The following is a 20,762-nucleotide window of genomic DNA, read 5'->3' on the forward strand; positions in this document are numbered from 1 at the left end:
TGAGACTTCACAGTTTTCCCGCAAAAACCCATACCACTAACTATTCCTAGTTTAAAGACCTAACAGCTCCCTCCACTGCGTTGGCCAGTGCTCCAACCCCACACCTAGATAAGTGAACCCCATCCCTGGCATACATGTCATTTCTGCCATAGAAGAGGTCCCAGTTGTCAATGAATGTTACCGCATTTTCCTTACAGTATTTGTCCAGCCAGCAATTGACACCAATTGCTCTGGACAACCATTCATTTCAAACTCCTCTCCTTGGCAAAATGCCACATATGACAGGTTTCCCACCCTTCCTCCTAATTATCTCTATTGCTGACCTATACCTGCTAATCAGGTCCTCACTCCTACGTCTGCCAACATCGTTGCCTCCAGCACTGAGACAGATAATAGGATTGCTCCCATTACCTCTCATGATGTCATCCAGATGACTAACAATGTCCTTCATCCCAGCCCCAGGAAAACACACTCCCTGCCTCCTACTCCTATCCTTCAAGCAGAATGCCCTATCCATGTATCTAATCTGGCTATCCCCAACAACAACAATGTTTTTACCTTCCTTGGCGTCGTCCGTCGTGATGCTCCGAGTAGTCGACTCACATTCGCCAGGTAGCATTACACCACTTGTAGAATTCGTCAAGACGTTCTCGATGGTTTTCGTTGGGGTTTCTAGGGATGTCTCACTCACGTCTGCCAATGCTTCTTTGGTGCTCGTTGTGGCATTCCCAGTAGAACACTCACATTCGTCAGGTAGCACCGAGAATGGGTTGGAAGTTTCCACGGTAGTCTTCTGGTTTCTCGTTGTTTCTGCCTCTCCAACCGTTTTCTTGATCTTCAGCTTGGTTCCATGTTGCCCGGCCACTGACCAAGCTCCCCTCTTAACCTGGGGACTCACAACAGAAGGATTACTACGAATCCTCTTGTTCTCCTCCGTAAATCGCCGTATATCCATTTCAGCAACTCTGAGCTCTTCTCTCAGCTGCTGGTAAAGTTGCTCAAGAGAGGGCATCCTGGTTCAGATTCACAGAGAGCACACAAACAGGTCTTATCCAACCTAAATTTGAAACTACCCAAAGTCCTAGCCTCAATAACCCAACTAGGTAGACTGTTCCACACATCAACTACCCTATTTCCAAACCAATACTTTCCTATGTCCTTTCTAAATCTAAACATATCTAATTTAAATCCATTACTGCGGGTTCTCTCTCGGAGAGATATCCTCAAGACCTTGTTAATATCCCCTTTATTAATACATATCTTCCACTTATACACTTCGATCAGGTCTCCCCTCATTCTTCGTCTAACAAGTGAATGTAACTTAAGAGTCATCAATCTTTCTTCATAAGGAAGATTTCTAATGCTATGTATTAATTTAGTCATCCTACGCTGAATGTTTTCTAACGAATTTATGTCCATTCTGTAATATGGAGACCAGAATTGAGCTGCATAATCTAGGTGAGGCCTTACTAATGATGTATAAAGCTGCAGTATGACCTCTGGACTTCTGTTGCTTACACTTCTTGATATAAATCCCAGTAATCTACTTGCCTTATTACGCACGCTTAGGCATTGCTGCCTTGGTTTAAGGTTGCTGCTTACCATAACCCCCAAGTCCTTTTCGCAATCTGTATGGCTAAGTTCTACATTATTTAACTTATAAGTGCTAGGGTTATGGACTCCCGAGCTTCAGAACCTTGCATTTATCTACATTGAACTGCATCTGCCACTTTTCTGACCAAGAGTAGAGTTTATCTAAATCCTCCTAAAGTTCCCTAACATCTACGTTTGAATCAATTATCCTACCTATCTTCGTGTCATCGGCGAATTTGCTCATATCACTAGTAATTCCTTCATCAAGATCATTGATATATATTATAAACAACAACGGACCCAAGACTGATCCCTGTGGAACGCCACTTGTTACTGATCCCCACTCGGATTTAACCCCATTTATGGACACTCTCTGCTTCCTGTCTGTGAGCCATGATTCGATCCACGAGAGCACCCTTCCCCCAATGCCATGAGCTGCTACTTTCTTCAACAGTCTTTGGTGCAGTACTCTATCAAATGCCTTTCTAAAATCTAAGTAAATAATATCAAATTCTTTATGGTGGTCAACAGCCTCAAAAGCTTTACTGAAGAAAGTTAATAAATTAGTTAGACAAGACCGGCCTCTTGTGAATCCATGCTGAGTATCATTAATCAAGCTATGCTTATCGAGATGGCTTCTTATAATCTGAGCTATAATTGACTCTAGTAATTTGCCTACAATTGAGGTCAGGCTTATTGGGGGGTAATTTGACGGTAACGACTTGTCCCCTGTTTTAAAAATAGGAATTACATTAGCCATCTTCCACATATCAGACACTACACATGTTTGAAGAGATAAATTAAAAATATTAGTTAATGGTTCACAGACTTCCATTTTGCATTCCTTTAGAACCCTTGAAAAAACCTCATCAGGACCCGGTGATTTATTTTGCTTCAGTCGGTCTATCTGCTTCACAACCATTTCACTAGTGACTGTGATGTTACATAATTTATCTTCTTCTGGCCCACTATAAAAATTAATTACCGGAATATTATTAGTGTCGAAGATTGAGACACTTATGCAGCATATGGGAATCTTTATTCAGGAAACGTTTCGCCACACAGTGGCTTCATCAGTCCAATACAAAGAGGAAGGCGTAAGGAGTGGAGGAGTATGAGGTAATCAGTCCCTCAACCTGGAGTCGATGTGTTCAGTCCATCAATCTTGTAGAATGTACAGCATAGGGCCGTAGACGTGGCTTATATACTGTAGTGAGGTGAGGTGAAGCAGGCGGAGGCGGGGTCATAGTGGTACCATCCACTAGTCGAAGTAGGTCTTCGTCCAAAGGTTGAACAAGTGTTGAAGAATTCTTTGTAACAAGAGCCCATGATGCTGCAGTGTCTGACAGTTGTGATGAATGGTTTGAAAAACCGACAAGTTGAAGATTGAGACACTTATGCAGAATATGGGAATCTTTATTCAGGAAACGTTTCGCCACACAGTGGCTTCATCAGTCCAATACAAAGAGGAAGGCGTAAGGAGAGGAGGAGTATGAGGTAATCAGTCCCTCAACCTGGAGTCGATGTGTTCAGTCCATCAATCTTGTAGAATGTACAGCATAGGGCCGTAGACGTGGCTTATATACTGTAGTGAGGTGAGGTGAAGCATGCGGAGGCGGGCTCATAGTGGTACCATCCACTAGTCGAAGTAGGTCTTCGTCCAAAGGTTGAACAAGTGTTGAAGAATTCTTTGTAACAAGATCCCATGATGCTGCAGTGTCTGACAGTTGTGATGAATGGTTTGAAAAACCGACAAGTTGAAGATTGAGACACTTATGCAGCATATGGGAATCTTTATTCAGGAAACGTTTCGCCACACAGTGGCTTCATCAGTCCAATACAAAGAGGAAGGCGTAAGGAGTGGAGGAGTATGAGGTAATCAGTCCCTCAACCTGGAGTCGATGTGTTCAGTCCATCAATCTTGTAGAATGTACAGCATAGGGCCGTAGACGTGGCTTATATACTGTAGTGAGGTGAGGTGAAGCATGCGGAGGCGGGCTCATAGTGGTACCATCCACTAGTCGAAGTAGGTCTTCGTCCAAAGGTTGAACAAGTGTTGAAGAATTCTTTGTAACAAGATCCCATGATGCTGCAGTGTCTGACAGTTGTGATGAATGGTTTGAAAAACCGACAAGTTGAAGATTGTGACACTTATGCAGCATATGGGAATCTTTATTCAGGAAACGTTTCGCCACACAGTGGCTTCATCAGTCCAATACAAAGAGGAAGGCGTAAGGAGTGGAGGAGTATGAGGTAATCAGTCCCTCAACCTGGAGTCGATGTGTTCAGTCCATCAATCTTGTAGAATGTACAGCATAGGGCCGTAGACGTGGCTTATATACTGTACATTCTACAAGATTGATGGACTGAACACATCGACTCCAGGTTGAGGGACTGATTACCTCATACTCCTCCTCTCCTTACGCTGCATAAGTGTCTCAATCTTCAACTTGTCGGTTTTTCAAACCATTCATCACAACTGTCAGACACTGCAGCATCATGGGATCTTGTTACAAAGAATTCTTCAACACTTGTTCAACCTTTGGACGAAGACCTACTTCGACTAGTGGATGGTACCACCATGACCCCGCCTCCGCCTGCTTCACCTCACCTCACTACAGTATATAAGCCACGTCTACGGCCCTATGCTGTACATTCTACAAGATTGATGGACTGAACACATGGACTCCAGGTTGTGGGACTGATTACCTCATACTCCTCCTCTCCTTACGCCTTCCTCTTTGTATTGGACTGATGAAGCCACTGTGTGGCGAAACGTTTCCTGAATAAAGATTCCCATATGCTGCATAAGTGTCTCAATCTTCAACTTGTCGGTTTTTCAAACCATTCATCACACATTACTAGTGTCTTCCTGTGTAAAAACCGAGAGAAAATAATTATTTAAAACCGAGCACATTTCATTCTCTTTGTCAGTAAGATGCCCATAGTTATTTTTAAGGGGACCTATCTTATCTTTGACTTTTGTTCTATATACCTGGAAAAAACTTTTTGGGTTAGTTTTAGAATCCCTAGCAACTTTAATTTCATAGTCCCTTTTAGCTTTTCTTATCCCCTTTTTAATGTCCCTCTTAATATCAATATACTGATTCATAAGATGACCCTCACCTCTTTTGATACGCCTATAAATTCCTTTCTTATGCCCTCGTAGATATTTCAGCCTATTATTCATCCGTTTTGGGTCATTTCTGTTTGATCTAAAATCTTTGTACGAGATAAACGTTCTTTGAGCAGAATGTATAGTGTTCAGAAAACTGTCATATTGATAGCTCTCTTTGTTACCCCGGTCAACAGATGATAAGTGTTCTCTAAGCCCGCCGTAATCTGCTAAGTGAAAATCTGAGACTGTTACTGAGTTATCCCTACTATCGTACTTCCATTCAATGCTAAATGTAATTGGTTTGTGGTCGCTAGTACCGAGTTCCTCTGAAATTTCTAAATTATTAACAAGGGATTCATTGTTTGCTAAAACTAAGTCAAGCAGGTTATTTCCCCTTGTAGGTTCTGTCACAAACTGCTTCAAAAAACAATCCTGAACTTCTTCTAAGATGTCGTATGATTCTAAATTCCCAGTCAAGAAATTCCAATCAATATGACTAAAGTTAAAGTCTCCTAGAATTACTACATTATCGTGCCTTGTGGCCCTAACAATTTCCTCCCATAGTAGTCTTCCCTGGTCCCTATCTAAGTTTGGGGGACGGTATATCACATCTAAAATTAATTTTTCATGCCCCTCTGAAAATTCTATCCAAACAGACTCAGTATGTGTTACTTCAGACTTAATACCCGTTTTTATGCAACAGTTCAAGCGATCTCGGACATACAATGCCGCCCCACCCCTCTTCCCGATACTTCTATCTACTTGGAACAATTTAAAACCTTGAATGTGACATTCCGCAGGCATGTCCCGAATTTTCATATTGAACCACGTCTCGGTTAAGGCAAATACATCAATGATACCTGCATTAGCAACTAGTCTCAACTCGTCCATCTTATTCCTAGCACTACGACTATTTGTGTAATATATTCTTAAGGACCCTCCTTTCTCTTTACCCTTCCTGCTCCTTTCTGTTATTCCGCTAAACCTATTACTGTCCTTGTCAATTAGTGCCACTGGCTTTCCAATATCCACCTCATTTTGGCTATTACTAGTTCTCCTAGTACTCACATTACTACACTGCGACTTCACTGTTTTCCCGCCAAAACCCATACCACTAACTATTCTTAGTTTAAAGACCTAACAGCTCCCTCCACTGCGTTGGCCGGTGCTCCCACCCCACACCTAGATAAGTGAACCCCATCCCTGGCATACATGTCATTTCTGCCATAGAAGAGGTCCAAGTTGTCAAACAATGTTACCGCATTTTCCTTACAGTATTTGTCCAGCCAGCAATTTACACCAATTGCTCTGGACAACCATTCATTTCCAACTCCTCTCCTTGGCAAAATACCACATATGACAGGGTTCCCACCCTTCCTCCTAATTATCTCTATTGCTGACCTATACCTGCTAATCAGGTTCTCACTCCTACGTCTGCCAACATCGTTGGCTCCAGCACTGAGACAGATTGCTCCCATTACCTCTCATGATGTCATCCAGACGGCTAACAATATCCTTCATCCCATGGAGCACTGTACTGGGGTCAAGAGTAAGTGAATAACCTATAGTAAGTATGTGGTGGAGGCAAACATCATACCAGTTTCATGAGTAAGTGTGATCAGGCACTGGGAACCAGGAATCATTAGAGCCAGTATGTAAGAGTTAGAGGCAATTCTAGGCGTTATGAGACCTCTGCATCCACGAGTAAGTTAGTACATATAGGTAAGTATATGTACCAGAAACGTTCCTTGAGGACATGATTTCAAAGGCTGCTAATCATAGGCTGCAGCACTGATTATTGCTGATAGCTTTGGAGAAGTTAAAATATACCGTAGTAAGTCGGGACAGGTAAAACCCATTAGTGTTGTCTTTTCCGTTCATCTGGAAATTATATTTTTCAGGTTATGCTTAAACCCCTTTAACCTACGTACTGGTATACATAGTATGCAGACCTTAAGGGAAGAATGTATTCGTGTTAATTTAAATTAGAGAAATTCCAGAAAAAAAAAATTATAAAGGACCTTGACTCCTGGGTGATTCATGTATTACGCTTCACATTAGCTGATAGTGCTAGAGAACTGGTATAGTTGAGGACGGCATGTCAGATAATTATAAATATAATAAATTTCACTGACCTGGAGAGAGTGTAGATCTAGAAGACCTAATAGCTTGACAGGGTTCATGTATACCCCACCAGTTCCACCCTCACGAATATTTCTCACGCTTAACCACACACAGGAAGCAGGCGCCTCACGAGAGATGGCTTCTTGATCGACTTGGACGGAAGATGCTGTTGCAGTAGAGGTGGAAAACGTGGATATGATGGGCTTATCAGATGGAAGGAGCTGGGTTCTGGACGAGTGGTAAGGTTGGTAGTGATCTTGTTGATGGTTGTATACACTCATTACTTCCACTAAATTTTCCTTCTCGCCGATAACACTTAACACACCTGCCATAAGTCTTCCCAGACCTCCTCCGCCATTCTGTCGGTGTTCAAACAGTTGAAGCCATCGTCAAACCACCTCAGCTACATAAAATGTCATCTGTTAATAGTTCCAGAGATTATTATAACCACGGCCGATATCAAACCAGGCCTCATTTGGAAGGTTAGGTAAGGTTTGTCAGGAAACAGAAGTGTTTCCTGACGCGGGTCTTAGTCATATTATGACCCACCTTTAGAGCTTTGGTCATCTGACCGAGGCCTTCCGCTGGCTTACCGGTTCACCCCTTTAAAAATAATGGTCATTTGTAACCATTATTATTATTAAATTAATAATCCTCCTCATTTGGAAGAATTACAAATCTGGTCATTAAAATAAATTTGGAATATTTTTTTTTCGTCTTTAATTTATGCAACAAAACTAAGCAAATGTCAGTAACTGTTAAGCTATTCACCCACTTAGAATTTTTTTTCATTTACATAAATTTAAAATTCTTAAACAAATAAACTTATTTTGGAGAGTTATCTCTCGTCTCTGATACATCCAACCACCTAACACTTCACAAACTGTAGCCTAACATTCTAAAGAAACGAAAAGATGTAATTTAATATCCTCAAGAGACCCAGGAGCTGCAGCAAAACACTAAAGAGATCAAATGTCTTATTGATCATGTCAAATTTGTCCAATGGCTGTAGCTTAACAGTCTAAACAGGCAAACTAGCTGGAATTCAAGAATGTCGAAAGACCCCAGCTGCCCTTGTTCATTAACCAAACGAAGCACAGAGGCTGTGGCTCGATTCTCTTATGAGGCCCAATAGTTGTAGTTCACCACACTTACGGTGTCCAAGAAAAGGAAATTAAACCTTTGATATCATGCTTTAATTTTATTTCGATTAAATGAGGTACAGCGAAATTACCCTCAAAAGGCCTAGAGAATGTATGTTTAAAATATTAAAATACCCAGAAACTGTTCTTAATATGCCCAAGAGAATATAAATTTAAAACATTAAAGTACATAGGAGCCGCTTTCAATATGCTCAAGGGTTGAGTCCATGCCAAGAGGCAGGAACTCACTCAATTTGAGCTCTTCTAAAATTAAAAGTGATTAAGATCTCAAGATGACAATAGTAATATAAAATTATCCCTAAGACGAATCACTAAGTGAAGATTTTTATTTCGCAGGAAAAAATATCTGGAAATGATTTGTCCGAACGAAAAACACCGACTTACGTGCGCCGCAACTCGCCTCCGCTTACCTCCACGGATTCTACGTCACTCCACTTTTCCTGGGCCAGAAAATTTACCTCATGGAAGTTCACGTCACTGAGTGACGTCAAAGCTTTCCTTACCTGACCATACTTAATATATCATTCCTGAGTTCATTCATAACAGAGTAACAATTTTTTTCTCATTTCACTCATTATTTCTCTCATTTCATATCATTAACTCTTAATTATCACATTGTGTTGTTTCTCGAGGCGGGACAATGTGTAGTGGGGTCGAATCCTGGCTTGGCGCAGTTTGGTAAATGATTAAATATATATATATATATATATATATATATATATATATATATATATATATATATATATATATATATATATATATATATATATATATATATATACATATACAATAATATCACAGTAAACAGGTGATTTCAGAATATGCAAAACAACCACTGCGAAGGAATAGAGAAATTCCAAGCGCTTTCGTGACTACTCACATTATCAAGGAACAATAAAAGTACTGCATCAAAGGAAGGCATATAAAGGGTCTAGCCCACACCTCACTATCACATCCCACAACAAAGCAACACCTGACGCGCGACTCATAAGAAAGGGAACACTGCAGCAGGCCCGCTGGCCCAACTAGACAGGGCCTTCACACAACCCACCAACAAACTATTCTACCCAAGAATTAAGAATTTTAAAATTTATTATTTGTCCAATGTATTATTAAATTCTTCCCAAATTCTATTAATTATAAATGGATCTAATTTATATAAACCAAAGGAAATATTCATATTATTGTCAAAACTGCTTTTTTATGAAACAAAATTCAATTACATTCCTGTCGACCATGGACTTGCCTGATACAACTTTCTCAACTTTTTGAAAATCAATTGGATGGTTAAAATCTCTCACATGAATAAATAGAGCATTGGAATCTTGTCCAGTTCTAATGCTATATTTATGTTGTTTTAATCTTAGTTCGAGACTTCTACCAGTTTGACCGTAATAAACTTTATCGCAAATTTTACAAGGAATCTTATAGACACATCCGTCAGCATTTTGGGGGGAATTCTTTATCAAAAGTTTTTTTTACTGTATCAAGATTTTTAAATACAACTTTGATATTAAAAGTCTTAAGAAGAGAAGGCATATCAACAAAGTTTTCATGGTAAGGGAGAACCAACATATTTTTAGTTGAATAAGGCTGGTTGTCCCTTTTTGGATTGTAAAAAGTATTTCTAGTAATTTTAAAAGATTTATCAATTACGTTTCTTGGGTATTTCAAATCATTAGCAATTTCATAAATTTTGGATATTTCCTCATCTATGAACTCTGGACTACAAATACGTAAAGCTGATAAATTAGACACATGTGCAACTCTTGGGTATCTTTATTGAGGAAACGTTTCGTCACACGGTGGCTTCATCAGTTCATACAAAGGAGAATCTTGAAGAACAGGAGGAGAATGAGGTAATCAGTCCCTCAACCTTGAGTCGATGTGGTCAGTCCATCAATCTTGTATAGAATATGGCATATGAGCGGAGAAGCAGCTTATAAACCGTAGGCAGGAGAGGTGCAGCAGTCGTAGGTGGGATCTTAATACTTGGGAATTCTTCGCTTGCCTAACCCTTGGGCACGACCTACTTCCACATTGAACAAATGTGACACCACCTACGACTGGTGCACCTCTCCTGCCTACGTATAAGCTCCTTCTCCGCACATATGCCGTAAAAGTCTCGAACTAAGATTAAAACAACATAAATATAGCATTAGAACTGAACAAGATTCCAATGCTCTATTTATTCAAGTGAGAGATTTTAGCCATCCAATTGATTTTCAAAAAGTTGAGAAAGTTGTATCAAGCAAGTCCATGGTCGACAGGAATATAATTGAATCTTGTTTCATAAAAAGCAGTTTTGACAATAATATGAATATTTCCTTTGGTTTATATAAATTAGATCCATTTATAATTAATAGAATTTGGGAAGAATTTAATAATACATTGGACAAATAATAATTTTTAAAATTCTTTATTCTTGGGTAGAATAGTTTGTTGGTGGGTTGTGTGAAGGACCTGTCTAGTTGGGCCAGCGGGCCTGCTGCAGTGTTCCCTTTCTTATGAGTCGCGCGTCAGGTGTTGCTTTGTTGTGGGATGTGATAGTGAGGTGTGGGTTAGACCCTTTACATGCCTTCCTTTGATGCATTACTTTTATTGTTCCTTGATAATGTGAGTAGTCACGAATGCGCTTGGAATTTCTCTATTCTTTCGCAGTGGTTGTTTTGCATATATATATATATATATATATATATATATATATATATATTATATATATATATATATATATATATATATTTATTATATATATATATATATATATGTCGTGCCGAATATGTAAAACTGGTCAATTAGCAAGAACTCATTTAAAATTAAGTCCTTTATGAAATTTTCTCTTATACGTTTAAAGATATATTTTTTTCATTAGTGTTAATGTAAAAAATTTTAATTTTCCTCCAAAAGAATCTTAGAAAACTTACCTAACCTTATTATAACAAGAGCAATTTATTTTAGCCTAACCCAACTAAATATATTTTAGATTTGTTTACAATAATTTAATACTAAACAAACACAGTGAAATATATTTTTTTCGTTAGGTTCAGAATGATTTTGGCGAAATTATTGCATACACAAATTTTCGCTTGTCCTATATGGCAAGATGAGCGTTGCTATTTAAGCCAAGATCGCAAGTTCTGCCTATTCGGCACGACATATATATATATATATATATATATATATATATATATATATATATATATATATATATATATATATATATATATATATATATAATATCGTGCCGAATATGTAAAACTGGTCAATTAGCAAGAACTCATTTAAAATTAAGTTCTTTCTGAAAATTTCTCTTATACGTTTAAAGATATATTTTTTTCATTATGAGGAGAATGATTACCTCATTCTCCTCCTGTTCTTCCCGTTTCTCCTTTGTATGGGCTGATGAAGCCACTGTGTGGCGAAACGTTTCCTCAATAAAGATACCCAAGAGTTGCACATGTGTCTAATTTATCAACGTGTCAGTTCTCTGAACCATTCGTCTACAATCCTGTCAGACACTGCAACTTCTTGGGATCTTAATACTTGGTAATTCTTCGCTTGCCTAACCCTTGGGCAAGACCTACTTCCACATTGGACAAATGTGACACCACCAACGACTGCTGCACCTCTCCTGCCTACGGTATTTAAGCTACTTCTCCGCAGATATGCTGTATTCTATTCAAGATTGATGGACTGACCACATCAACTCAAGGTTGAGGGACTGATTACCTGATTCTCCTCCTGTTCTTCCCGTTTCTCCTTTGTATGGACTGATGAAGCCACTGTGTGGCGAAACGTTTCCTCAGTAAAGATATCCAAGAGTTGTCCATGTGTCTAATTTATCATTCTCGAGTTATTGCTCAAAATCCAACAAAATATTCACATATACAGATGAACCAGCGATAAAAGATTGGTGCTATTAGCATCTGTTTTATTGTATTCACAGGAAAGCGCTAAACCAGTATTGATCATATAGCACATATAGAATGTTAAGCATTTAGATTCGATCCAAGGCTAGGGGGAGCCTGAGCCCACTTTCTTGGATCAAGAACTCCTAGTTATCATCAAGGCAAAATAATGCATGGAAGTAACATAATACTATATCATTTCGAGATTAAAAGTGACAAAATATCTACTTCATATTCCATTAACAATACCAACCTTCTTTTAAATAGAAATTTTGACGTTGATCGGAGGAAGTTTTCTTCAGTTACCACTAGGACAAAATATCCACGAGTGACCAAGGTACCATTGACCAAAGGGCAATCCAGGTGCGGCCAAGGTACCATTGACCAAAAGGCACTATCCAGGAGTGACCAAGGTACCATTGACCAAAAGGCACTATCCAGTAGTGACCAAGGTACCATTGACCAAAAGGCACTATCCAGGAGTGACCAAGGTACCATTGACCAAAAGGCACTATCCAGGAGTGACCAAGGTACCATTGACCAAAAGGCACTATCCAGGAGTGACCAAGGCACCATTGACCAAAAGGCACTATCCAGGAGTGACCAAGGTACCATTGACCAAAAGGCACTATCCAGTAGTGACCAAGGTACCATTGACCAAAAGGCACTATCCAGGAGTGACGAAGGTACCATTGACCAAAAGGCACTATCCAGGAGTGACCAAGGTACCATTGACCAACGGGCACTATCCAGGAGGGACCAAGGCACCATTGACCAAAAGGCACTATGTAGGAGTGACCAAGGTACCATTGACCAAAAAGCACTATCCTGAGTGACCAACGGTATAAGTTTAAAGCTGATCGGAAACGGCACGTACCAGTAATTGATCTAATTTTAACGATTATAAATTTATTAATAATTTCATACTGAGCGTTTTTGCTAGCAAAAACTCTCACTCTGGACGTGTTTGCTAGGATTTTATACTCTTTCTTGCAACGTTGCAAGCTTCTGATGATGTGTTGATTGCAACACGAAACGTCTAGGGCTATATTACAAGTCCCACTATGGTTGTTTTAAATATTGTATGGCTTGTTAGCTATTTTTTGCATTCCCTTTTCTATTGAACAAAATTATCGTATTTTTTAAAATATAAAATATTGAAAAAAGTATCGATATCGTGGAAAATTGAATAATGTTATCGACCGAAAATTGTGTTTTGGTATCGCCATAAGACGAAAAATTGAGTTTCAGTATTGGCATCGGAAAATACTTTGGTATCGTCTCATCTTTATATTTTTTTAATAAATTACCTTTTAAATATAATCTTGCTAGGTAAACTTTGACATGTATTAAGGTAGGATAAATTCTAATAGGTAAAAATATACATTACCAGGAACATAACTGTCAACAAAAAATAATAGCCAATATCAACACAATTCTTTCTTCAATCAATATAAATATATATATATAATGTATTATTATAATGTATGGTGAATAATGCATGTCACCTTTTACAAAACATTATGAAGACAACTGTAAGAGACTTACCGCTGGAGTCCATCCCCTGGTGAGTTGGGTGGGCGTGGTTGGAGTGAGGGTGATGGGAATGGCATGAGAGAGAGCGTCATGGGTGAGCAAGCGAACCAGAACAGTCATGTTGGACTCCACACCTCTCTGTTCCCACACCCGGTCACTAACATGGAACCGCAGCTCGTACCTGCAGGCATTATAGCAATGCAAATACGATTTAAAAACTTTTATGAATTCAAAACAAATGAACGCAAATTTGAAATGGAAACTAAACCTCATTTCGGTGCCCTGGAACAGTATCAAGTTCCAGGGCACCGAAGTTCTGACATTGTGACTTTCATTCGTGCATAATTTATTATGTGTCGAATCCCTTGTGACTTTAACTTCATAAACACTTTTGACTTTACCTTTTTTTATTTATCTGATGAATATATTAATTTCGTAAGTGTCCCTCTCCCCTTTTGATTCACTTATAAGTAACTTTCTTTTATTCATCCATTTAGGGTCATTAGTGTTTGATCGAATTTCCTTATTTGGAACATAAGTTACCTGGGCAGCACGGACAATGCTTTGAAAAAGGCCATATTGGAAACCATCACAGTCGAACTGACCCACAAGATAATGACCAGTCATGTCACAACAGTTCACCCTGGTAGTCCTCAGTCCTATTAAATCAGCCCAGCAAAAGTCAGAAACATTGACTTGGTTGTAGTTAAGGTAATTAGAGTGATTTTTGATCGCTCTTCCCAAGCTGATCATTAACCTCAGGATTATTATTTAGTGATTCATTGATGCCAAAAAGCAAGTCAAGCACGTTATTGCCTCTAGTCGGTTTTGTCACAAACTGTCTAATAAAAAATTCTGAATCGTATAAAGAAAAATGTTTTTGGAGCAAACCTAACCTAGAAACTTCCCCTAACCTAATTTAACTACATTACAGTACCAAGGACAAAAAGTAGGAACATTAATATTCATACGAAATGATTTTTTTTTACTTATACCACTTCGAAATAAACTGAAATTGATTATCAAAAGCCTTGTTTAGCCGACAAAAAAAAAAAATCCTTAGAAAGTAACATTTCTGTTTGTTATTAATTTTCATAATGGATTCTGTAATACGCTATTAAGAACTGGAGTATTACTGTAAAGGTTTGCATGATTTTTTAAATAAAATAATTACATGTTTATGACATGTTAAACGAATCCAAAACTAAAACACTAACAGAAACTCCAAGAATTATAACCCTAAATGACTTGGAAATGGGGTTAGAGTTCCCACCTACTATACAACAATTAATAATATTAACAATTGTGCTCACGGTGTGATTTGACACAAATTCGGTCATAGAAGCCAGGAATATTTTAGTTTTGGCATCTTCTCAATGTCATTAGTATCATTTTAAAAGCCAATAAATGAACGGATACAGAACGCTAGAACGTATCGAAGAATTAAACGGAAATAAACAGAAATATTGCCGTACGAGAGGGGGAAAACACCAATATTTTGCAATTATTTTGCCTAAGCTTCAAAATTACTCACTGATTGGCTTCTATTCAGCGGAGAGACAACAAAAGCCTTACATTTTAGACTGTGAAAAACACAGATTGTGTGTTTATGCACGCAATGTATTTCCCGAGAGTTGGTTTGCAGCGTAATAAGTCACTCTCCCTTGTATGTTGCGCCAGTACTACTGATGCATAACAGATCTCTCAGCATGCAAATAACACGATATTCATAACCCGCTCCTTTGTCTGCATTATAGTTATCAATATAATATTTTAACGTTTTTTTTTTTTGAGAAAGATCCGACGATGGACCTTTAAGTGGCTGCCTCATTTGCTTGTTTTTTTTTTCTCCAAATTATCGTTCTTATTTCGTTAACGACAAGAGCATACCTCATTCGATGAGCTTCAATTTACAATGCAGGTGTTAAGTAACTTAGGTAAGATTCTTGGAATAATTAGTATGGGCTGCTTTCTGAATGCTAAAGTTCAAGAACTCATTCCAATTTTCTGGAATGGTTCCGATGAATTCCAAAATCCTATGATGCTTGATTTTAAATGTCAAAAAAAAAAAAAATTCATCCTATTCAACGACAGTGTAGAGTGAAATTCAAGTGTGCAGATGCAAATTTGCAAATTTCAAGTGCAAATTAGTGTATTTTTTATTCTGTGTTCTAAATGGCTTGGGTATCTAATGGTTGATGGATCTATGCCTGGGAAAATACACAGTTATCTTAGTCTCTGTGCAGAAAAAAATGTCGATATACTAAATTAATTGGTAAAAAAGTTAAATATTTTTAATCCATTTGAAAACTGAAGAATGCGGCTTCAAATATTCATCCCTGATATGTGTGTCCAGAAAGCGAAGTTCGAGTAAATACTAGGCTGCATAAATTCCTATTTGTTAATTTTATTAAATAAATAGTAATATTAATTTACATTTTATAACTAAAGAATGACTCATCAGCTTGAAATTAATAATGGCGATTCATTACAAAAGAAGGATGTCACATGACTGCCTTTACTGATAGGCTTCAAACTTTCCGTGTTGATGGGATTTATTGAATGAAAACTTGGTTTTTACTTTGAACTACGAAATTTTCAAAGGAAAATTTTATTAAATTGATTTCCATGTAATAACGAAAGACTTCTTAACTCCTAGTATTTTTTACTGAATGTGAGATTTCAACACGCCAGTTTGCCAATTATGTACAATCTTTTTATCAATGCAAAGTCATATATTTTTTTTCATAGAAAAGTGTAAATAATTTTAAATAGAATAGAATTACAATAAGACATGTTTATTCAAGCCGAGTGACTTTAGGTTTCCATCCCTGTTGAAACAAAGCTAAGGCAAGGATCGAAAAGCAATTGGTAAGTGTAGTTTATCACTGTTTAATTTTATATAGCTCTTTTCCGATATTTGCTTCCATGTTTTGACTGTAAAAAGTCGCTTCTGAAAGTCCTTAAAATTTCGAGGTTCGTGTATGCTGCTGAGATGGTCGTTATTGTTAATGAAGAGGTGTTTGCTAGATTATAATCTAAAATGGTAAAGTAATATTTTGAAATAAATTATTGAGTTATGTTAGTATTAATTTGCCAGTTTGATAAGTCAAATTAGTTCAAAAATTAATTGGAGAATGTCTCTTTTGATCAGAAATAATTCAAAGCACTGGATTTCATTGGGTTATCCTGGGCTATATCTCCATAATATAATATACTTTAAAGTACCCTTAACATAGCTGTGCCCTCAACACCATAGTTCAAAATATAAAGTTATGTGCTCATAGGTTAAATAAAATTTAAAACTTAAACTTTGATTAATCTTACTTGGAGAGATTTACATCGATTTTGGCCAGATTAAGTCTCAATTTACCATTTTTATTGAAGATATTGAGGAAATCAAAATACTGCATTTCTTAAAATATCCTCTGAGTGCTACATCTAAATACCTTCAACTCCTTAGAGCTGATAACGTAATATCCCTAAACATAACGTGGTGAAGAACTTTATATAAGTCTCTCTTGAGTTAACAAATATAGTTTCAGAGCTGGTGTTTCCTAGCTGAAGTCTGAATTAGCTTCGGGCTGCGTATGACCTAACTCGCAAATGAGGTATTACGAAAGTGCTTGGAGTTTCACTATTTTTTTCATGGAGGTTGTTGTGCATATTTAGATATTGCTTGCTTATTGTGATCTTACTGCATATGTCTCTATGTATAATTAATTTTTATTATTATTATTAACACATCAGCCATGTCCCACCATGGAAGGTTGGTCCAAAAAAAGAAAAACTTTCATCATCATTCACTCCATCATTGTCTTGCAAGAGGAGCGCTTACACTACAGTTATAAAACTAAAACATTAACACTCCTACTTCAGAGTGCAGACACTGTACTTCCCATCTCCAGGACTCAAGTCGGGCTTGCTGGTTTCCCTGAATCCCTTCATAAATATTACCTTGCTCACACTCCAACAGCACTTCAAGTCCTAAAAACCATTTGTCTCCATTCACTCATATCTAACATGCTCACGCATGCTTGCTATAAGTCCAAGCCCCTCGCACACAAAACCTCCTTTACCCCCTCCCTCCAGCTACTCCTAGGCCGACCCCTACCCCAGCAAATATATATATATATATATATATATATATATATATATATATATATATATATATATATATATATATATATATATATATATATATCTTTCAACGCACCAGCCGTATCCCACCGAGGGAGGGTAGCCCAAAAGGAAAAACAAAAGTTTCTCCTTTTAAATTTAGTAATATTTACAGGAGAAGGGGTTACTAGCCTCTTGCTCCCGGCATTTTAGTCGCCTCTTACGACAAATAGCTTACGGAGGAAGAATTCTGTTCCACTTTCCCATGGAGGTAAGAGGAAATAAACAGGAGCAAGAACTAGAAAGAAAATTGCAGAAAACCCAGAGGGGTGTGCGTATATGTATGCTTGTACATGTATATGTAGTGTGACCTAAGCGTAAGTAGAAGTAGCAAGACGTACCTGAAATCTTGCATGTTTATGAGACAGAAAAAAGGACACCAGCAATCCTACCATCATGGATATATATATATATATATATATATATATATATATATATATATATATATATATATATATATATATATATATATATATATATATATATATATATATATATATATATGTCGTGCCGAATAGGCAGAACTTGCGATTTTGGCTTAAATAACAACGCCCATCTTGCCATATAAGACGAGTGAAAATTTGTGTATGCAATAATTTTGCCAAAATCATTCTGAACCTAACGAAAAAAATATATTTCACTGTGTTTATTTAGTATTAAATTAGTGTAAACGTATCTAAAATATATTTAGTTGGGCTAGGCTAAAATAAATTGTTCTTGTTATAATAAGGTTAGGTAAGTTTTCTAAGATTCTTTTGGTGCAAAATTACAAATTTTTACATTATCATTAATGAAAAAAATATATCTTTAAATGTATAAGAGAAAATTTTAGAAAGGACTTAATTTTAAATGAGTTCTTGCTAATTGACCAGTTTTACATATTCGGCACGACATCACGACATATATATATATATATATATATATATATATATATATATATATATATATATATATATATATATATATATATACACACTCTATATATATATATATATATATATATATATATATATATACACACACTATATATATATATACACACTATATATATATATATATATATATATATATATATATATATATATATATATATATATATATATATATATATATATATATATATATGTCGTGCCGAATAGGTAAAGCTTGCGATTTTGGCTTAAATAGCAACCCTCTTCTTGTCGAAAAAGGCAAGCGAAAATTTGTGTTTACAATAATATCTATAATATTGTGTATGTAATAATATATATGTCGTCCCGAATAGGTAATATTGGTCAATTAGCAACAACTCTTAAAGCTGAATCCTTTCTAAAATTTTCACTTATACGTTTAAAGATATATTTTTTTTCATTTATGTTAATATAAAAATTAATGATTTTGTACCAAAAGAACCTTAGGAAACTTACCTGACATTATTATAACAAGCGCAATTTAATTTAGCCTAATTCAGCTAAATATATTTTATATAAGTTTAAAATAATTTAATAAAAAACAAACACAATGAAATATATTTTTTTCGTTCGGTTTAAAATGATTTTTGCGAAATAACTGCATAAACAAATTTTCGCTTGCCCTATTCGGCAAGTGGATTGCTATTTAAACCAAAAGCCAAAGTTTTACTTATTCGATTGTTGAGATCGTTTAGACATGTAGAGAGAGGTGGAATGAAATAGAATGACTTTGAGAGTGTATAAATTTGTAGTGTAGAGAAGGCAGGGTAGGGATCGGCCTAGGAAAGGTTGGAGGGAGTGGGTAAAGGAGGTTTTGCGTGCGAGGGGCTTGGACTTCCAGCAAGCGCGCATGAGCATGTTAGATAGGAGCAAATGGAGACAAATGTTTTTGGGACTTGACGTGCTATTGGAGTGTGAGCAAGGTAACATTTATGAAGGGATTCAGGGAAACCGGCAGGCCGGACTTGAGTCCTGGAGATGGGAAGTACAGTGCCTGCACTCTGAAGGAGGGGTGGTAATGTTGCAGTTTTATAACTATAGTGTAAACATGCCTCTGGCAAGGCAGTGGGCAGTGATGGAGTGAATGATGATGAAAGTTTTTCTTTTTCGGGCCACCCTGCCTTTGTGGGAAACGGCCGATGTGTTAATAATAAAATATATATACATACACACATATATAATATATATATATATATATATATATATATATATATATATATATATATATATATATATATATATATATATATATATATATATATATATATATATATATATATATATATGTATTATATATGTATGTTTGTGTGTGAATGTGTGCATGCATGCCATGAGTTCATTTACCTGCCCTCCGTGATGAGGCTGGAGGCGAAGACAGCACCGTCGCTGGTGTTGAGGAAGAAGAGCGGGTGTGGGGGTCCAGCCCACTGGAAGCTCTTGTCTCCCAGGTCCCAGTCATCAGCGTCGTCCACATACACCCGTCCCAGAGGCGCCTCAGACCCTCCCACCTGCATCATACGATTACTGGTTAGGCTACTATTGTGATATGCTCTCAGGGAAGGTTCCTTGAAGCTGGTGAGGGGCTCTTGATCTGGGAAATTGGATCTTTGCTCCAGTTCAGTGAATTGAGTCTTAATACCTTTCATCCCCCCCACAGGCGCTGTATAATCCCTACGGGTTTAGCGCTCCCCTATGATTATAATAATCTTAATCAAGTTTTCTGCTTCTAATACTGCTTCTTGCTTCTAAAACTGCTCATTGCTATTGTTACTGCTTCCTGGTGCTAATACTACCGTTTCCTGTTTCTGCTGTTGATCCCTCTATTGCTTTCTGCTCTCATTGCTGTTTCCTGTTTCTACTTCTGCTTATTGCTGATACTGAATTCTGTTTCTGCTCCTGCTCCTGTTCACTTCTTCACGTATTGCTACCTGTTCCAATACTCCAGGATCCTATTACACTTTTCAGGTCCTACTGCTTGTCCCTGCTCTTACTACTGCTTCTCCCTGCTCTTACTACTAGTTCTACTGCTCTTACTACTGCCTCTCCCTGCTCTTTCTACTGCTTCTCCCTGCTCTTACTACTGATTCTCCCTCCTCTTACTACTGCTTGTCCCTGCTCTTACTACTGCTTCTCCCTGCTCTTACTACTGCTTCCTGCTACTATTGCTCCCTGCTCTTACTACTACTACCAC

General features: G+C 37.3%; 1 protein-coding gene across 4 annotated transcripts in view; it reads right to left on the reverse strand.

Moving 5' to 3' along the window:
• Nucleotides 1-20,762, reverse strand: part of LOC128693299 (putative neural-cadherin 2) — a 251,714-nt gene that overhangs the window by 117,764 nt on the left and 113,188 nt on the right. For all 4 annotated transcript variants that reach the window (XM_070089515.1, XM_070089514.1, XM_070089513.1 and 1 more), the window contains exons 9-11: nt 19,916-20,079; nt 13,455-13,623; nt 6,847-7,194 (exon numbers count right to left, since the gene is read on the reverse strand). In XM_070089515.1, coding sequence (XP_069945616.1) covers nt 6,847-7,194; nt 13,455-13,623; nt 19,916-20,079 — 681 coding nt within the window. The remainder of the gene's footprint in view (nt 1-6,846; nt 7,195-13,454; nt 13,624-19,915; nt 20,080-20,762) is intronic.

Source organism: Cherax quadricarinatus, chromosome 28, assembly GCF_038502225.1.
Source record: "Cherax quadricarinatus isolate ZL_2023a chromosome 28, ASM3850222v1, whole genome shotgun sequence".
Taxonomy (NCBI): Eukaryota; Metazoa; Arthropoda; class Malacostraca; order Decapoda; family Parastacidae; genus Cherax; species Cherax quadricarinatus.